At 42.5% G+C, this 21,522-nt stretch overlaps 1 protein-coding gene across 4 annotated transcripts in view; it reads left to right on the top strand.

The window, feature by feature from the left end:
• Positions 1 to 21,522, top strand: part of IPO11 (importin 11) — a 204,635-nt gene that overhangs the window by 55,522 nt on the left and 127,591 nt on the right. For all 4 annotated transcript variants that reach the window (XM_085847233.1, XM_085847237.1, XM_085847235.1 and 1 more), the window contains 2 exons: positions 14,733 to 14,936; positions 15,688 to 15,814. In XM_085847233.1, coding sequence (XP_085703359.1) covers positions 14,733 to 14,936; positions 15,688 to 15,814 — 331 coding nt within the window. The remainder of the gene's footprint in view (positions 1 to 14,732; positions 14,937 to 15,687; positions 15,815 to 21,522) is intronic.

The raw sequence follows: 21,522 nt of genomic DNA on the forward strand, positions 1-21,522 counted from the left end.
TTCGTTTTGTCTAGTGGGAGAATCAAAGGTGTGCGTTGCGATTTCTTTTTAGGTCGGTTATATCTTCAAACCACATATCCTCCAACGCCACATCCAGCGGACCATCCAGCCTGCTACTGAGTGAGCGCTTCACTCACCCAATGCGAAACCCCGCCCAGGAAGGGCATGCCGTGGAACCCTGTCCAATCAAGACGGACAATGGCGTTTGCTTCACGGAGCTCCACCCCGTACGAAGGCTCTTTTGTTCCCTTTTGTGGGTATTTAAGACAAGGGCGCATCTGAAGAAGGAGGAGAAGTGCGAGAGCTGTGTGGATCCAATGAGAGTGAGAGGAGACTTCGTCACCTGTCCCACATCACCGCCACCGCCAGGAATACAAGTCGGTTGCGCGCCGTCTCCCTGGCGTTCCACGGGGAGAAGTGGGTCCCATCCGCGACCCTGATCTCTGCCCGGGACTCCGTCTGCTCCACGCGGGTTCCTCCACGGGCACGAGCCCCCGAGCCGGAGCACCCCCTACCTCCAGCGTGCAGGTACCCCGCTGAACTGCGACCCCCTATCTCCTTCTCCGGCTGCGGGGGTCTTCAATAAAACATCTGTGTGTATGTCTGAGTGTTTGGGCCCGTCTTATAAGTAGAAACTGTTTAAGTGTTTGTTTTTGGTCATTGTAAATATTACTTGCATATCCGTGTTAAGTCTTCCCTGTGTCTTTTTATTGTAAATAAACAACTGTAGACATGTCCCCAGTTCGTTTCTGTCCTTTCTTGAATTGGTCCAGCATGGTTTGGATCTGAGTTTTAGCCAGGTTTTTATACCCGATAATCCGTTCATCCCAGCTGGCACGGCTTTGGCAGTTTCCGCTCGGCTGCACCCGAACCGGAGTTGGTAGTCGGTAGTTCGAACTCTACCGCAGTCGGTAGAGTGACCCGGTTCGAGCAAGACGTGCTGAGGGCATGGTTTCCCCGGTATTCGAAATCGCGTAGTTAATTAGGTAAATTGGTTCTCGACAAAAAGACCCTACGCTACACGGTTGAAATATTGGCGACCACGGTCGGTTCTGCGACCTGCCCGATCGCGGAATTATCCGGAGCGACGGCCTAAAATTCCGGGGAGTTTGGTGGAGACGACATAGCTTTCCCCACCTAGTGGTCGTTCTCACCACCGGTCCCCGGCCCACAACAATATATACCAATTTATCAATTAATACAAAATCCCTCCCTTATAAACCATCAATTATACGATAAGCAAACCCAACCGAGCTGAAGTTAACCTGTGACTGGCATTTTCATCTTCACTTACACCTCCATCTTCACTTCCACCATCTTCGTCTGAATCACTCGCACAAGGATCAATGATTTGGCTCCACAATTCCCCCAAAAGCGTTTCTATCACTAATTTTATCTCCAATACTTTCTTCAAAATCCCACTGATCAGTTTTAATATTCTGAGAACTTTCAGAGTTACTAATGATGGTGGAATCAGAATTGAAATCCGAGCTCAACATGCACTATTTCTCTATGTATGCTGCTGTTTGGATCAAGGTGAGATCATGGTGTGATGTCTCAGGCAAAATTGAAAATTGACACTCCAGGGCTATTTTCAACACTTTCTGATTGGCAAAAATCTTTTTAAAACAAGCTTCCCTTCAAATTAGACTGTGATTAATGATTTACAATAGTTTTTAGAAAGAAAAAATTGTGTATGTGTTCCCCTTTAACCTTTACTAGCAAGTTTCCCATGCTCGCATGGGAAAAATACAAATGGCGTCTTCTGTCATCGAGCCAGCAAGCTGGGAGCAACAACTCACTTTTATTGCCACATCTGATGCAATTGAAATGCTGTAATGGTGGCGATGTGCTCCACTTGAAGCTTCGATATCTGTCGCTTTTTGATATCTTGGGCCCGTATTAAAAATTTGTATTGGTGTCAAAGCCAGTGACCAATTGCAAATTAATAGTAGGATTTTAAAAGAATACGGGGATACAAGTAGATAAGATGGGACGAACCAAGCGGTAGACAGACATAAATTAGTTTGATGGGACACACAAACTTATGTACAATAGAACTAGATATAACCCCCTAATGGTGCTGAAATGGCAGATTCATACACAAAGAACAAAGGGGTGACATGGATTTTTTAAACCCACCTTGTTGTGATCGTTGTCCTCCTGAAGGATTCAAACTGGCCGATTGTGGAATCCTATTTGACTTCAGACAGAGTTTAACGTTGGTCCGATTTGATTATAAAATCCTACAAAAACCCTAACCTCACTGACAAAACTGATGTCCACACAAGTCCTTCCTTGTGAAACAATTTATTTTCTAATCATACACCATACACTTCTCACCCTCGTACAATGAACTTAAGAATCCCCATTGATTGCAATATTATTTGGTTCTATTTCATTTATTCTTACTTTAGTTAACAGTTAGACCAACCCGATTCAATTCACTTTCTACATTACATCAGAGAGTTTTATTCTAACTTGGTACTTGGTCAGTTCCAAGGAGTACAAGCCACTGAGATACGATACTTCCTCACGTGCTTGCACTCAAAACAATTGACCTTTCAAAGCATTTTATACTTTCATGAGAGAGAGGTTGGGGGATATTCACCCAGACTGTAGACGTGTCCTTTAGACGAAAAGCCACTTCGTACATTTCTAAGCAAAGGTTCATTTATCAGCTCGGTCACTCTGCTCCAGGACAACACATTTCTTATCATTTAGGGCAAAAGTCTTTTGGCCAGAAATGACAGCCAATTCAACTTGCAGCATAAAAGTTACATTTCTGAAACTCCATTTGTTACAATTTAAAATACATTAAAATAAATTTTTCCCCCACACTCCCCCGTTTTTTTTTTTTAAGGAAAATTTGAATAATTTTTCTTACACATGATTACCATGTCCCATTCCTGAAGGAGAAAAGATTTCCATTATTCAAGTTCAATCAACAATGGCAGCATGTGCTCATATCAGAAAATGAGTGAGTTTCCATTTAATTTATGGCCTGTTCATCAGCATGTCACACATTGGAAACATGCTTCCCGAAGTCAGAAGATAAACAGGTCAGGGTGTGGATAGAGCGGCACCCAACGAGAAACACAATCGAAGCACTCCTTGAGCTGAGGAGAAGGTAGATGTGGGTAAGTACAAGTTTGGGCCAGACACTGGGTTGAAGGAGCGCAGTGTGGAACTCCAGGCCTGTCGTACATTGAAGTGACCACAGCAAGTTCACGATGTATTTGCAGAGCGGCAATCGAGAGTGTGGCTGAAAACATTCCTCCACGCAGGCACCACACAACGCCGACGTTAAGACTTTGCTCAACCTTCTCCTCAGTGGATTTTTTCTTTCTTTTCCCACATTGCTCCATCTTATCTCCTCAGGAAGGGACATAATCACGTGTTGAATGCTCAATCACCAAAATCTGGGTTCTCCCATCATCCAATCTTTGTGTGGAACTTCTTTCCAAACTTCATTTAGATGAAATCGTACATTGCTTCAAAGACTGCTTTCAACACTCCGAAACAAACAAAGCATCAATTAAATACCAATCAATAAACGTCATGGGCACATGTATTTCAATAAGACTAACAAAGGTTCTTATAGAAGCATTTAACTTGCATTATATGTCATATCAATATTTTAATCCCTTTCCTTGTTATTTCCCAAAACAACATGCTAAAATATACAGAAATCCCAGTTGTACGTATACCCAAAACATCCATCTCATTTGCTATTTCCATCGACATTTTAAATCTCTGACATTTCTCCATCTGTCCACTTCTCTCTCACTAAAACAGCAAAAATGCTGCCATTTTTCCAACTCACATCCACAAACCATCTATCACTTCCTCCGACCTTCTCAATTACGAATCCATTTTCCTTTATCAAAACAAATAAATCATTTTAAACAGTTGTACAAAAATTGTCAAATCTGTCATCAGGCGAATATCATTTAAATTGCAGCTCAAACACTCTGTCTACACATGTAGCTATGGGAGGACCTACCCCCCACAATCTTTATCCCAGTCTTGGAAAAGCATCTTAAACTTCAGACTAATAAACATCCAAACTCTCTTAAACAACTTTTTGGTCAAAACAATAAAATATTTCCTTTTAAAATCCATCAATCAAAAATTAAATCTTCAGCGTTTATCCAATTAAATCATGAATTTACCTTGACTGAATCGATCAAAGGGTTACACTGGGTTGTTTGCCATTGCCTTCCCAGCACAAGTTCAGGCAACCTCAACATTCGCAGACGAATAAAACAATATTTCAACGTCCATCCGAGGGAATCATCTATTATCTGTGAATCGCCCCACGTACTAAACATCATTAAATCATTTTAAATCATTCCAAATCACGTTTCTACATTTAAATCACATCTTTTAAGTACAATGGTTACAACTCAGATCAAATCTTCGAAACATTTCTGACACGTCCTCAGAGCTTGCCCAGCACTTAAACCTGCCGGGTTGTGTAATTACAAATCATCACAATGCAAGCGAGAGCTCATCTCCCAAGACTTCACGTTCTGAATACAGTATATCCACATTCACAATTGTTATTTCACAATTTATTCAAAATCCCGATGGTTGTAAAATAAAACTTCAACACTTTTTCCTAAATGGACTTCACTTTAAACATTCAGTAGAGAGGGTGTGCCACAAACACCAAGGAACAAGGAACAGGAAGTTCTCTCCACATCCGGTAGGAAGAAAAAGGAAAAAAAACTCTGACAGGCAAAACCCACAGTTTGCATTACTCTGTCATGGCTTCAACACATACACTAAACAGCATTGCATCTCATAGACTCACGTGTGATCACGTGACAAATACCAATCACATTTCTATCTCATCCTCTTGAATCTGCATATGAATCGAATTTCACACCTAAAGCAAAGGCTCGAACAAAGACTCAGTGTAAAGAGAGGCCACCCCCCACAGATCGAGTGGAGGGGGTCTCACACAGTGTAGTTTGCGACCTTCGCGTGGAATACAACGCCAAGAATGCATAACATGCCATTTCAAACAGACCCACAGCTCAACTCAGCACGAGTTAAAATATCGTCAAAATCCCAACAGAACACGTTTCATTGCAGTGAATATTGGACTCGCACAAGTTTCATTTTTTTACTCTCAGTAACACATACATCTCAATGCAAATCACCAACCATGCTCCCAGCCGGTTAATCGTCTCCTGCACTCTACAAAACGTTTCGTGCAAATCATTGCATTTACAAATCCGTAAAACCTCCACACAATATAATATAACAACCTCACTGCCAACAAACTTCCAGTGAGTTCAATGAACAAAAAGTAACTCTTATAACTCTTACAAACAGGTAACTTATAATATTTATCTATTTTAACCCTATCTCGGCACCTCAGCCGTGTCCTCGGCCTCTCTCTCACAGCCGGTCCGTATCAATGCAAACATGTGGCATGTCTCTTCATCATGCCCATTTAATTACGCATATGGCTCCTTAACGAGCCTCTTCTTGTCATCTGACTCCTCTTCTTCTCCAGCACTTTTCTAAAACAACTACAGTACTTATCGTTTACTTTAAAACGGACTCCCTCCGCCGGATCCTCTTCTTTCTCTCAATAAAATTATCTGACAATGAACTTTTCTTTGTTCGAAATGCGTTACCTGCTGAGAGCGCTCTCCCTTACCTTCGCTCAAGCACTTGTCGTTCCTCCAGGCACTGCCTCCGGCAGATTAAGCACCTCCGGTCACGAGCACCGCACCAATGTCGGTTCGAATCCGAGTCTGCGCCAACTGACGTGGATTTTTTAAACCCACCTTGTTGTGATCATTGTCCTCCTGAAGGATTCTAACTGGCTGATTGTGGAATCCTATTTGACTTCAGACAGAGTTTAACGTTTGTCCGATTTGATTATAAAATCCTACAAAAACCATTTCGACACTGATAAAACTGATGTCCACACAAGTCCTTCCTTGTGAAACAATTTATTTTCTAATTATACACCATACAATTTTCTCCCTCGTTCAATGAACTTAATAATCCCCATTGATTGCAATATTATTTGGTTCTATTTCATTTATTCTTACTTTAGTTAACAGTTAGACCAATCCGATTCAATTCACTTCTACATTACATCAGAGAGTTTTATTCTAACTTGGTACTTGGTCAGTTCCAAGGAGTACAAGCCACTGAGATATACTATACTTCCTCACGTGCTTGCACCGAAACAATTTACATTTCAAAGCATGTTATACTTTCATGAGAGAGAGGTTGGGGGATATTCACCCAGACTGTAGACGTGTCCTTTAGACGAAAAGCCACTTCGTACATTTCTAAGCAAAGGTTCATTTTTCAGCTCGGTCACTCTGCTCCAGGACAACACATTTCTTATCATTTAGGGCAAAAGTCTTTTGGCCAGAAATGACAGCCAATTCAACTTGCAGCATAAAAGTTACATTTCTGAAACTCCATTTGTTACAATTTAAAATACATTAATATAATTTTTTCCCCCACAGGGGTAAGCGAGGGCTTGTAGCAGCATGAGTTGATGGCGGCTGCAGGACAATGATGATCATGACTGAAGTAGCCCAAGGTGATGCCCGACTCGGGGCATGAAGAATGGTGATGAGCTAACACAATGAGGGACAATGGCGATAATATAGCGGCCTGTTCGATCTCTCCAACACATCCTCCTCGGGCAATGGCCAAAGCAAAGAGAGAGATGGAGCACGCATGCATGCACAACAGTTTTTTCCATCCTTCGCAGGTCCTCCCATAGCTGGTCTCGATTGGCCACTCCACAGGACAGGGGGCAGCACTCTTCCCAGCATCCGCCCTACCCCCATTCGGGACCTCCCCTCAGCACACAAAGTCGCTTATCCTGCGGTCCTTTGCAATCCCTCAGCAGAACTGCCATGCCTGTTCGTGGCACTTTCTAAGCATCCATAAAGTCGTGAAAAGTGCAGTTTGTCGTGCTTTTGGTGCCGTTATGCCCACAAGTCCTCATCTGCCCTCGCCCGTACAGAAAGTCAGACATAATACAACCTTACTCAATGCTGTTCAAAGATTCCGATCACCGTCTTCTTGGTGTGTGTTTAATCAGAAGACGTACTTATGACAAATGTCGTGACAAGGGGAATCTAACCGATGAAATCGTACCATACGAAAGTGTTCATGCAATCTTTCTATAGACCAGCCCCCTCCCCCCCGACCCCCACCCCTTTGCATGCAACAGTACTACTCAATTAAGGAGGATGGTAACAAGCTATCGGTGGCTTGATTTTGAACAACTTTGCTGCACCCATGAGGTAGACACTTGGATTTTCCTTCGCTGTCAGTATGCATCAACGGACAATACTGGCATCGTGATGAGTCCTGATACAGATGTTTGTCATGGGTGATTAAAAAAAAAAAAAAAGATTTTGTATTCAATGTTGAGGCTCTTGGAGGAGCCAGAACACAGAATGAGTCAGGATGTAACAGAACGAAAGGAACAATAGCAAGCAAGTTTAGGGAAGGATGGGAGGAGGGGCACACCAACAGCATGGTTGAGGGACAAAATAGAGGAAGACATGGAGAAATGTGGGATATGGCGAGCAATGAGTTTTAGGAGAGGACACGGGTTGAACAGGATGGATACAGCCACAAGCTCTCCGGAAGGAAAAACTTGGAGAGAGGTGAGCTTGGGGAGTGTTATTGGGGATAGAATTAATCATGTTTGTGGATGGGGTGAACATCAGCTGTTTTGAAGCCCTGCACGGAAGAATGGAAGAATGCAATTGAAGAAACTGAGGAAGTTGGTTCCGTAGTTGTGAAAAAAAAGAGGAAAAATTGAGTGTTGGTGAGCAGTTTTTCTGGATTTTGAGAGTTTCACCAGAAGGAGGTTATTGACAGACTGTATGTGCTTGTAGAAACCTGGGAATGTGTGTGTGTGTGGGGGGGGGGGGGGGGTTATGGTAAGAGGCTTGGGTTTCGAAGCTTTCATGGGGGTAATAAAGATGATGGGTCTCGATGGGGGATGGCACATGATGGCAGTGCACTGACTGCGTTAATCCCAGGAGGGAAGAGTGGGAAAGAATAGCCATTGGAAGGTGGTTCCCCAGAATGGAAAAATGAAGAACAAATGATTTGAGGTGCACAGTCAGCCTGTATTTTGGAAGTTGAAGCAGGTGAAGGTTTCTGCAAGAATGCATGCATCCTGGTGTTGCTGGGCATGGTCCGACAGACTGAGAGAGCAGAGGGAGAAGTAATGGAGAAAAAGCGGTGAAAAAACAGATTGACTACCGACCAGCCTGCAATATGAAAGCAACAGATATTGTGCTTTGGCTTCGCGGAAGATTCCAGTTATACTCAGAGCTTTACAAAGGCCTCTTAAACTTTGAGTATCTTTGATTTCCCAAGGAAAAACTCCGATCAACTGAGAATACCTAGTCTGCGGCTGCTTTTGGTGCCAACTTCACGATGTGGTTGACCCAGGAGAAGTCATAGCTGATGGTGAGGCCGAGAGGTTCTAGGGACTGAACCTCTTCCAGTGGCTGACCATGGAAATAGATAGGTGGGTTAGTTTGACAACTCTTCTGAAGCGACAGGGTAAGCCTGAGATTTTGCAGGATTGAAGGACTTGTTCCATTCAAGTCCAGCATCTAAAGCCAGCATCTAATGAATTCTAGATCAGCGGAGAGTAACACAACTGCGCTTATCCGAGCAGAGGGATGGGTGTACTGTCGGACACAATGTGGCCGACTGCATAAAGGAAGAGAGCATTTTTCAGAGCATTGGAGAGTTCATTTATTTCGCAAAATATATATTTTTTAATGGGTATTTTATTCCACCTTTTACATTCTTATCCATCAAGCTCATCTCTTGTGTCCATCTTGCCTTCCTCACCACAGCTGTTATGGGCTTCCACCACTGTAACTACAAGATGCTGCGAATGCTAAATGCAAACACAGGCAAAATTCAAGTCCCTCTGCCAACCACTCTTTCCATGCTCCATTGCGTCGTCACATTGCAAAAATATATTCTTATCCCACAACTGGCCAAGCTCATGGTCGTGCACACCTTAGGTTGAGATGCACTTTAACAAACCGTCAGCCTCTTGACTATCACAACAGCCATTCTGTATTCATAGGATCACAACATGTTTGCAGCTCTCCCCCAAAGATGGGATTACGCTCGTTTCATATGGAAACACGAGACATACGTAACCCCGATTCATGTTTATTCAGGGTTACATATGTTATAAAGGAAGAGAGGGTTTTCCTCTTCCAGAGCATCAGAGAGTGCTCAACCTTTATTGCTCAAGAAACAAGACTGGGCTCCAAATATTGCCTTGGATAACTCCATTCTTAATTGGAAGTGGGGAGGCGAGGGTTCCATTGTTGGCGACACGTTGGCCGCTTGAGCGGAGGAAGTCAGAACGATTGAGAGCGATTTTTGGACAAAATGGGAAATTGAAAGTACGGTATTTGTGTTTGAAGATTACTTCAGGACAATCAATGGAAGACAACTACTGAACTGTGAATTAAGAGAGAAGATTTTGTACTGTTTTACAGGAATTGTTGGAAGCAGTGATGTGTAGGGTGTTTATAAAGCCCTTCTGCAACTTGAAACTTTAATAACTTTGGATGTACGCATGATCGAAGCAAACTGTAAACCTCATATGAAAACATAATTCATAAAGTTTTGTTATTGATAATGTTGTGTTATTCCCACACTTTTTGAAAAACAACAGGTGCATATTTTAATCGGTTCTGTCTCTCTGTCTGTCCGTCCGTCGCACTGAATCTTCCGAAACGGTTGTGCAGAAATTCACCAAACTTCGTAGTTATAACCACCACATGGCGCGAAGGCATAAGAACGGTTTAGTTTTGGCCACACCCATCAGGTGGGGTCAAAAGGTCAAATACCAAAAAAATGCAATTACAGGCACATTATTTAATGAAACTTTGTATATGCAATCATTGTTGGGGGACACGTGAAATATGCAACAGTGTTGTTTTTGGATTCGACCTCCGGTTCATGCCCCAAAGGATGGGGGCTTGCGGTCACATGGGTCAAAACATGAAGAAGAAAAAAATTAATATAAAATTTGATGTATTGGGTGGTTTAACTTTAAACGTGGAAGGGTTTGCGATGGTGTGCCATCGACTCCGCTCGAGTTAAATCCACAGTTCCACTGTATTTAGTGGTGAGTTTACAACCCTAACCCTCCTGGGATTCTCCCATTTCTGTTTTGTTGAGGTTTTCTCCCATCTGGTTTGCTTACCATTGTTTTGTCAATCTAATCTCATATCAGTGATATATTGAGTTACGCAGCTCCGAATCCATTTGCGAAAGGTCATGCTAATAGTACACAGGACTAATCAAATGCATCACATCCTATAACTTATTTTGTCTTGCTGACGCCAATGATGCCAATACAGCAGTAATAGAAACACCTATCCAAGAAGGAAGCTTTAAAATCCTGTGTTGAGCACTGCTCCCTCATGTTTGGTGATATTGTTCATTCTTTGGAAAGATCTCTCCCTGTCTCTCTGCCACTCCTCCTCTCTTCCCACCTTGGTTTTAACATGAATTTGAAATAGTCATCATGGCATGTGAGGGTGAGTGATTATCACAGGGTATTACCATGGAGTACCAACCTGCTTTGGGTGGTGAACCATGCATGGTAATGCCAGGATGTAGAATACGTCATTCGTCCTCACTCTCATGACGGTCATAGCAACAGCTAATCGATGCAAGTTTAACTTTCTCACCTCACCTGACCTCGCCTTGACTTGGCCTCCACGGTGCTGTTCCCAACTGGTTCCACATCCCCGATCACAAATGAAATTTAAAAATCAAGGTCAGAGGTTGAAATTGGTGAGAAATGAGATGTGTTTGGGCCTTCTTTTCCAAAGTGATCATGAAATAATGTTGCGCCACTTTGTTATGTAAGTTGCATAATTACCATCTCACGTCTCCAAAATTTTTTATTTCACTGTCATAATAATTTATATGTTAAGATTTGTGATTGCTAGCGAAAGACTCAATTCAGGATGCTGTAATGAAGCACATTAACAGCCAAGGGCTGGGAACAATGGTTCCTCGACAAGCTTAAGCTGCGTGTCCACACCAGCAGGGAAAAGGATTTAATTGACAGCAAATCTGTCTTTAAAGTTCTTGCAGAATGTGATGCTGCAAATGCATTCACCAAAAATACCTATCAGCTTCACCTGGGATTTGGATTGTAATATTGCCATTGTTCGATGAAGAAATAGCATTTTTATTTCCGACTCTGTTATTATTCCCTTAACCCTGGCATGGCCTTGACCTTCTGGAGGTTATCTTGTTCTGTTATATGCTTTGTGTCGGCACTGCTGGTTTGCTTCATTACAATCCAATCCCAGAGGGTGTTTCCACTTGACCTTTAATATTTGCCCGCTGGGTGTGTGTGTAGCATGTTGTGACATGTATGGTATTTGCCAAGATAGGTGACTCAAATTTTCCCCTCAATCCTCAGTGCCTACTGCAAGCAAGGAGGCATAAAACATGGAAGGAGTAAATATGGTGAAGGAGTGAATAGGGGGTGATGCGAAGGAAGGAAGGAAGGAAGGTTGGAAAGGGAGCTGTATGGGTAGGTCAGGGTGTTATGCTTTGTTGTATTAATTGACAGCAAGAAAATTCCAACCCTGTCATTTCTATGGCAACCATGATCATTATTTTTGTTTCTTGAATGGCACTGCAGATTTTCATGCAAAGGACCCTTTGTGTGAGTGTCCCATTATAATTCCAAACGTGGGGGGCAGTTTGGTGTATCGAGTCAGGTAATCTGCTCTGAAGAGCACACTCAAACCTGACCATTTCTCAGCCACTCACTTTTGTAAATTGCAACTTGCACTACAAACAGTTCCAGTAGCTTGCTTTCCTCAAGCTCAGCTGTTTCAGTGTTTCTTTGTAGTATCTTGATGAGTTGTATGTTCGAATCACAATTTGTCATTAAATAGCTCACCAACGAACAAAGAACCCTTCCTTTGGAAAAAAAAAAATATATATATATATATATATATATATATATATATATATATATATAGTTTTTACACCTTTTTACTTTGGCTTATGCTATCTGGCATTCTCGAATAATTGTTGTGGAGATGTTTTAGTTCTTGTTGACAAAGTGGCAAATTACCTGAGCAATTAAACCTTGAGTCTAGTTTATGGTCATTACTTGGTCCTGACAAGACAAACTTGGTTGAAACCTCCAAAGTAGGGAGGGAGGCTCGAGTCAGGACATAATTGATTCCCTTTATTGGAATGGAAAATTATATTGGATTCTATGATCAGGAAGTTGATAGGACTTCCTATGTAGGGATGGTGTGGATAGTGGACACTACATAAGTTTAATACAACACAAATCCTCAAAAAAATACAGCAATATACAAGATTGTAAGCATATACAGTAAACTACCGACCTACCAGTCAACTGTTTGTAGGGGATTTCACATCCAACAAACACATATATGAAACTCTGACAGCGTCACTGAGACTCTGACAAAACTGACAGACCCAAAACAGCCCGTTTATAATTATCCTTCTTCTTCCTCTTAGCCTGGTGTTGGCTTAGTGGTTAGGGTGGCGGCTTGGGATCCCAGGGTCCTGAGTTCAAGCCCTGTTAGCTGCTGAATTAACACCAGGGGGTTGACTCAGCCTGTCATCCATCTGAGGTCGGCGAAGTGAGTACCAGTATACTGGTCCCGGTGTATGCCCCGGTTCGAATAGGTGTACCATATCCCGGTGTGTCATAAGAGGCGACCAGGGTTGGCGTCAGGAAGGGCATCCGGCCATAAAACATTGCCTCAAGAAAAAGCCAAACCCCTGCACAGCAGGGAAAAATGGCTGTAAAAACGGTCATTTTTTATTTATTCTTCTTCTTCCTCTTCTGATTCTTCTTCTGTTAAGACATCATCTTCTTCTTTAACGGCCACTATTATCCAACATTGTGGGGTCGCCCGGGGGAAGCTTGGCCCGAGTCTTCATGAACTGGCTGGCCAGGCCTGACATTTGACTAATTAGGGCAGGAATTTGGAATTTGTTCATGGTACCAACGATGGTTTGTCTACTCTTCACGAAGGACACCATGGGATCTTTAACATTCACCAACGAATGCTGGCAGACGGGACACCTGTTTAACAGCCATCCAAGGGACGGCACACACATTGATGAATCGCCCTGCCTGTGAAACACCGGGATGACAGTTTATAGCTGGGTCAAGATTCGAACCCAGGTTAGACAGCTTAGAGGCAGGTGTGCATACCTCTAGGCCATCCTGCCAGCCTTCTGTTAAGACGTGCAAACTCAAAATTGGTTTCAGCTCTGTACCTGAATTAAACACAAATTTACTGCATTTTACAGTGAGAATGTCATCCCTACATGTTGGGCAATGCAGGGCCAAGAGGGGTGGGTGGGACAGCGCCTGCCCATCAGCCTGGTGGGGGCGGGCCTGCAGAAACACAATTGGTGAAGGACCAATCACACCTATATTGGTGTGATTAGTGGTGGAATATTACTTGCAGTCTTACAACGGAAAACCATTTTTATGTCTGACTACTGTTCAGTGTTCCCATCCTTTGTATTTCTCTGTTCATGTTCAACCGACAGTTTCAATGGCAAATTATTTTATCGTGAAATCAAAATAAAATTCTCCTGCATGTAAATTACTTTAAACAATACAGAAACGAGTTCTAAAAAACTCTTTTTTTTTAAGACAAAGGGATTAAGGAAATTTGGTAAATTTGGAATTTGGAACTAAAAGTATGTAGACAATGTATGGATGGTCACAATAAATTACTAAAACTACACTCGGTACAGTACATACCTCCATCAAGCTAAACGGTTTACGTTTTGTATCCCTGCACTCATAGGCTGGATTTGCATCTGGATGTCAAACAAAACTGTTCAATTCGTCCTTGTCACACACCCAACCTCTCCACCAAATTTCATCCAAATCTCTCCATACATTTTTGAGATATCATGCTGTATATAGTTTTTGGCCTCATCACTCAATGGTGAAGAATCACCTTTAAAAATGTCTAGGATCCAGATCCTCACCGAATCAAATCAATTGTTCCTTGTCACACACCCAACTCGTCCACCAAGTTTCGTCCGAATCTGTTCATAACTTTTTGTGATATGCGGCTCACAGACAAACAGACAGACAGGCAGACAAACAGACGTGAAAACATAGCCTCAATCCACCTTCAGTGATGGAGGTCATAACGTGAAACCATCCCGACAGCTTTCTTTGAATAATGGTTGTGCCTGCAAATGATACCATAAATCTCTCTCGATTTGGGTTCTGAATCACCACAAACACCAATGCCGAGTGCAGGAATGTGTGCATTAACAGATTCATATTTCACTGGTCAAATTCATACATGGAAACAACCAACATACACTATCATTGGCAAATTAATGCAGGGGTGGACAAGGAATGATCATTATTTAAAGAAAGATGTAGGGATGGTTTCTCCTAATAATTTTTTTGTGACCATCCCTACCTTGTTTATAAACTACATCCTTTTACGTGTTTTTTTTGTAATGTATTTTATTGATTTGTTACCTGTTTATTATAAATTGCCAATCACACGATAATTACTTTTCTACATAGCTCGTTGATATATTATGTTATGTCCTGTTTGGCCTTTCTCTGAGCCTCAACAAATGCAAATGCCAGTTTTCTCTGCATGTTTGATGTGTGAAAGGTAGCAACGCAGGTAGCTGTTCTCATTGCCAAGGTAGCACGATTGGACTACCCACGACAGTGGCCTGAGCTGATTCCCTGCCTGCTTAATGGTGTGCGAGCAGGCCACGGTTTGGCACAGCATCGAGCTCTACTCACTCTGCATCACGTCACCAAGACACTCGCGACAAAACGTCTTGCCAATGATCGCCACCTCTTTGTCGAGGTCAGTGATTCCGCTCTCATGTTGTAGCACTCTTTGATGTCTTCTCAACCTTAAACTGCAACACTTCTTTGAAAGAATAGTATTTGACATTATTTTTGATTGTAATTTTAAAAAATAAGTTGTTTATGCACTAGTTTTGTCATTTTATCAAAATTCGGCTCAGACGTCATATTAATGATAATCTGAAATCCTGTCAAAGTAATGCTTTTTGGGGGCACCTTTCCAATTTGGCCATGCTTGTGCTTCATGTTAAACTGCTGCTCCCTGCGCTTTGTTCACATGGGTTGGGGAACATGACTGAATATGCCAGCTGCTCACATGTGTTCACTGCTTTCCTGCATTCATGCTCTGTCTACCCACATATTTGCCCTCCCACTTAACCGAGCTTGTGCCTCTTTCTCTATCCATTCCTCCTTTTATGGGCCAACACACACACACACACACACACACACACACACACACACACACACACACACACACACACACACACACACACACACACACACACACACACACACACACACACACACACACTCCTACTTCCTTGCTCATGGAAATCCTTTCCCTGCCTGCTTCTGATCTTTCTACCCACTTCTTTCGTTTCCCTGTTTGCTTTCCCCCACTACCAAATCCACTTCTATGTGGGATACCAAATGCACTTCTGCTCTGCAGCATCTACAATCATTTACCAATGTTTCGTATTCATTTACCTCGATGAAAACATGTACGTTCTCCTTGCACTGATTTTTAGCTGGCCTCCAGCATCTATGGATTCACTTGCTCTCTTTGGATGCATCATACTGAGAGATTCTTGCAAGCCACGCAGACTGGAGATGAGACCGCAGATGCACTTGAGCATATGCACCTTACTCTGAAAGGTCAGCAAACAAACAGTAAATGAAGGGAAGATTGAAGTGCTGAGTTGAGCAATGAGTCGTTGGAATTAAGATGCTAACAATTGCCAGTAGGCTGGCACTAACTTTTGCTTTGGTCGCTACCAGGATATTAGGACTTGATTTAGTGATTCAAGGCTCGACTAGAAACTTAGCAATTGACACTCCAGACTGAAAACAAACAAACAACTCCAGTGAGTATTTTTGAATCGTTAAAATTATTCTTGCAGACTTAAAAATATATTGATTCTGGACAAGCAAATAACAACCATCGCTTCGCTGGTGGGAAAACTAAGAGAGCAGGGGTGGGGGGAGAGAGAAAAACGGGTGGGAGAGGGGTGACAGAGAGAGAGGGAGGGAGAAAGAGAGGGGAGAGAGAGAGGGGGGAGAGAGAGAGAGGGGAGAGAGAGAGGTGGGAGAGAGAGAGGGAGGGAGAAAGAGAGAGGTGGGAGAGAGGGAGGGAGAAAGAGAGAGGGAGAGAGAGAGAGGGGGGAGAGAGAGAGGGAGGGAGAAAGAGAGAGGGAGAGAGAAAGAGAGAGGGGGAGAGAGAGAGAGAGAGGGGGAGAGAGGGGGAGAGAGAGAGAGAGGGGGAGAGAGAGAAAGGGGGGGAGAGAGAGAGAGGGGGGGGGGAGAGAGAGAGAAAGAGAAGAGGGGAGACAGAGAGAAAGAGAGAGGGGGGGCGAGACAGATACATAGAGAGGGGGAGAAACAGAGAGGGGGAGACGGAGAGAGAGAGAGAGGGGAGAAAAAAGAGAGAGGGGAGACTGAGAGAGAGGGGTGGTGAGATGTGGAGAGAGAGGGGGTGAGATGTGGAGAGGAAGAGGGGGTGGGATGAGATGGAAAGAGAGGGGGGGAGAGAGTGGAGAGACATAATGAGAGATTACTGCACTTTATTTGGTGGCTGTGGGAGCGAGGAGGAGGGGGGAGAGTGCGAGAGAGAGTGCGAGCGAGCGAGCGCGGAGGGGGAGTTAGCAAAGAAAATGTTATGTTATGCTGTGCTTTATGACCACACCCACGCATATGTACACACACATATATCTAAATGTAGGCACTTCCCTATTTACTTCATTGAAGAATTCCTGGAAAACATTTGTTCAAATCGAAATAATATACATTGGACTTCAACATACCATTGCCTTAATGTGTTTAAAGGGGAATGAGTTTCTGACATAAAAAAAATTGAGTGGAAATTTTTCAGAGTAAATGAATTAAAATATTATTGGAATCTTTTATACAATATAAGAAGCTCGGTGTCGGCGTGCCTGTATCCATCCGTCCCTGCCTGCATTGCGTCTGTCCATCCTTGCCTGCCTGCCTGCTTGCGTCCGTCTGGCCACCAACAGTTGTCCTCCAGAGGACACCACTAACCAAGCCCAATCTGCAAACAGTACGATATAGTTGAGTAAGGTGAGATAGATGGGCCAGTTTCAATTTACATTAAAACAAAAAACTCTTCCTCCTTCATATTCTTCTTCATTTATAATAATGGTGAATCTCATTCAATTTCATTCAATCCAAAAAAAAACAATTTCATTCAATAACGCTCAGAATGAATGTTGACAACAATCCATAACTCCACACGCACGCACGCACACACGTTGATTTCACTCCAGATTTCGACACTTAATTGGTCCACAATCTCCGATCCTCAAATCCAAAGACAGATTTTGATTATGTTTTATTCGTCCATGAGAAGCCTTCTTGGAAAATTGCATCATGTTATGCATAAGATCTCTCCAAGCTCTTAATATGAAAATTATAGCACCTACAAAAATGATGTATATACAGCAATTCGTTGGTACGAAAATCAGGCATTTGATGATATGAGTGAGGAATGTGAAAAAATAAATTTTGAGCATTTTATCATACAGAAACCTTTGCAGCCTGTTCCAAGTCAAGGCATTGTTAAGCAGGCTGAAACAAAATGGTGGCTTGAGACCCCTGTGAGGTGACAATGGGCTGACCAAGATGGCACACCGCCATCTTGGTAAGGCTTTTTTTGTTTTTGTTTTTTAATGATGAGCATCCTGTTAATTATCTTCAAAAGGAGTGTTTAAATTTACTCAAATATCTAGTTTTCATTCATGCACTCCCCTGGAGTTCCCCAACTATGCATGCAAAGTTTCTGGCCACTCGGCTTCATGGTTTTGGAGTTATGGAGACACACACATGCACACACACACACACACACACACACACACACACACGCACACACACGCACACACACACACACGCACATTTTCTCTTTTATTTATTATAGATTAAAGCAAAGATAGGGTAGTTTTATGCAGATTTGGCAATTATCATTTATTTGATTCATCTATTCATTCTTTCATCACATTTTTGTTTCATTAAGTCTTGAGATGGTGCAAACATGCTCACATTTGTTGTTTAACTTGAAACATGACAGAGGTTTCCACAGGCCATTATCACGTACCAATACCCAAATGGGGCAAAATGTCCTGATTGCATGCATTTGCAAAAGTTTCCTTTCACACCATTCTTGGGCATTACTCTTTTGGTTTGAGTGCTAATCAGCAAGAACAACAGATGATCAAAAGCTTTTTAACCAAACAAGTCCTTCTCTGCAGCTTATGACTGCGTGCAGGACCAGAATGGCATGGAAAGGAGTGTAATCCACAAAAACTTTACTGACAAAGAAAGAAATAAAGGTACAAATATGACTTGTAGAAAGGAAAAAGGTTTCACCATTCCCATAATATTTAAAGATTAACCATACAGATGAAAAGATAAGGTGAAGAAAGTGTATAATAATCAGGCTATTTTGTTGGTGGGCCAGGACATGGATAAGCCAACCATGTTGTTGTTAGTTATTCTGGCCGTGGTTCAAGCTCTGCTAAAGCCCATCGGCATAAAATGTTGGTTTGTCACGAATGAGTGGGGTACTCCTTTGCATGTCAATGTCATTCTTGTGGGGGGGGGTGGAGGGGGGGGGGATGGTGGGAGGATTAAGGGGTAGTTTGGTGCCAGAGACCAAACTCAAGCATTGGACTTTCAAGAACAGGTTGTAGAGTAGGGATTTAGAAGTTAGCCAGGGTTCTTGTGACAATTGCCTACTTTTATTGCAAAAGACAACATGGGATCTTTGTTACTTACCAACAACCAGTGCAAGCAGTCGAGTTCCCAGCTTAACAACAAATCTGATGGATGGTGCATATTTCGATGCAATATCTTGTCTGCGAAGGAAGCATCAGTCTGACAGTTCATAGTTTGGTTGAATATCAAACCCGGACTTTACACCTTTAGGTAAGTCTGTTACCTCTGCAGCATCATGATAGACCAAAGAAAGAGTCACTCCTTGTTAGACTCAACATTGAAATCGACTTTCCACTCGCCATCTCTTTTGTGCGTGCACATATGACCCATCTGCTTTACAACTGAATACTAGAGCGAAGTCGATTGCACGCCATCACCAATCCCCATGCTTCCCACATAAAGGAAAGTTGAAAGATGGCAAATAGTTCCACCAAGGATGGCCCAATATCAAACTTAGAGTTAAAAATGATTTTCCCATTTTGACCCCTGTGACCTTAGTCCCCACCATGAACCTGGAGTCAAATAAAAAATACATATTTCATGTGTCCTCCAATGTTGGTTGCTCATACAATGTTGCATTAAAAATGTGCCCGTAATTGCATTTTTCGGTATTTGACCTTTTGATCCTGCCTGAGGGGGCTAAGCCAAAATGATACTGCTCTTGCACCTTTGTGCCATGTGGTGATCATAACGACCATGTTTAGTGAATTTCTGCCCAACCGTTTAGATGGAGATGGCAGACGGACAGATAGAGCCAATTACAATATCTCCCCGAATTGTTTTCAAGAAGCGTGGGGATAACAAATTCATTCTGCTGGGAACGTCATTACTAATGCAAGGCTATGTAGCTGGTGCAGTACCCCTGATTCGATTAGAGTAGGAACTTTAAATTTAGTCACGAAAACAACACACAATGGCCTACTCTTATAGAATGGCATGGTGGAATATTTAAAATCTACCAGGCTGGACACCCATCTTAATGTCCCTCTGAAAGACGTCGTCCTCATTGTTGCACAACAACAGAGTGACAGTTCATTTAGTCATGTTGGGAATTGTGCACAGACTCGACGGATTAAATATGAGCTTGCCGCCTTTGAGTTTCTATCAATGATTTCCACTGACAAATACTCATCCTGGTAAAACTTGCTGCAGAGAAAGTGGAAAATGGAATGATTACATTTTCAGATTAAAGGATCGGGCTACATTTCTTTCGAGTCAATTTTCTGCATGAGCTTACAAGTTCATCTTTCAGGGATTCAAGACATTTACATTCGGGCCAAACAAACCCATCTTAACCACTTTTCTCCATTTTTATTCCTTTGGTGCTGCCATTAGTTGAGCATTTTTCTGCCATTGTCTGCTTTTCTTGAAGAAGTGCTCCACTCAACTTCTGGTCTTGTTCGCTGCTCATCAATGCTGCTTAAATGGAGCATGCCCTGATGAATTAAGGGGATAAAAACGTTTCTTCTTTTTGCATTCTCCCGAAGATAGCAATTTTTCTTCACCACAGACACAAGTTGATCTCTTAGCCAAACAGCCCGAGTTTATTGAAATGCTGTTTCATGTATTTATTCATTTTTTTATCAAATACATTGGAGATTTTGATGTCCTTTTTAAGACAAGAAATAAAATCTATGTCTGACATTCTTATTTTGCCAAGCCTAAAATTGTTTACCGTACGCTGTATTTCCTCCTCCCTGTCCCTCTTGGTGACCAGTGTTGACATTTAGGCATAGAAATCCTCTCAATGTGAAGCCCTCCATTGGTAACTTGCCTTTTGTTAGGCCTTAGAAGCTGCCCTTCTCCTGCAGAGCCCTTTGCTTACCCTCCCCTCTGCGTTTATCCTGAAAAGATTAGGTGCAGTCATGCAGGGAACATGGTCGAATGAATCCAATAGGCAGTTGCTTCTGCTCCGAGCACAGCGAGAGTATGCCAACCTTCCTTTATGAATGTTGATCACACTTTTGATTAGCTGCATGTGTGGTGACATTATCAGACGGACCTTTGTTGGCCAAATTTAAGGGGCAATGCAACACATCTTCGCTGCTTTTAGCATTCACCCATCAAAGCAACCTCTGGATCTCCCTGTCCATATTTTCCATGTTAGAATGTGGAACCAGAGGCCACATGCAGTGATGTGTGCAAGCCACTGGTGGCAGTTGCAGAAAATGAATGTGATCTTTAATAATGTAAGAGGATCGTGTTGTTGTTCCTGGCAGCAAAATGATTTGACCGTAAGGTTTTCATTTTGGAAGGAAGTCCAGTGCCATTTCCACTCATCAAGTTTCCTTGTTTGGCTGGTGATATTGCACCCTCAGTGCTCAAGGCATACATCTGAAAAGAAAACCTTTGATGAGGCCACCTGGAAGCCACTGAAATGTCGAAGCTACTTTCAATAGGGCGATCCGTCACCGTTCATAATGTCCCCCATAACTCCACTCTAATTCTTTTTTCTTTTCTTTTCTTTTCTTTTCTTTTTCCTCTTGCTGAATTTTTCTCCAATCTCACCTGCCCAAATTCTGCCCAAATTTACCTTGCTTGGCTGTTTTTCCTGTCTGCTCACATACCCATTGCTCACTGATAACTTTTGTTCCATTTCTTGTTTGTTTATCTACAAGGAATAAAAACATTATCAA

Source organism: Eptatretus burgeri, chromosome 11 (assembly GCF_056783735.1).
Source record: "Eptatretus burgeri isolate ZD-2024b chromosome 11, Ebu_testis_v1, whole genome shotgun sequence".
NCBI classification, from domain to species: Eukaryota; Metazoa; Chordata; class Myxini; order Myxiniformes; family Myxinidae; genus Eptatretus; species Eptatretus burgeri.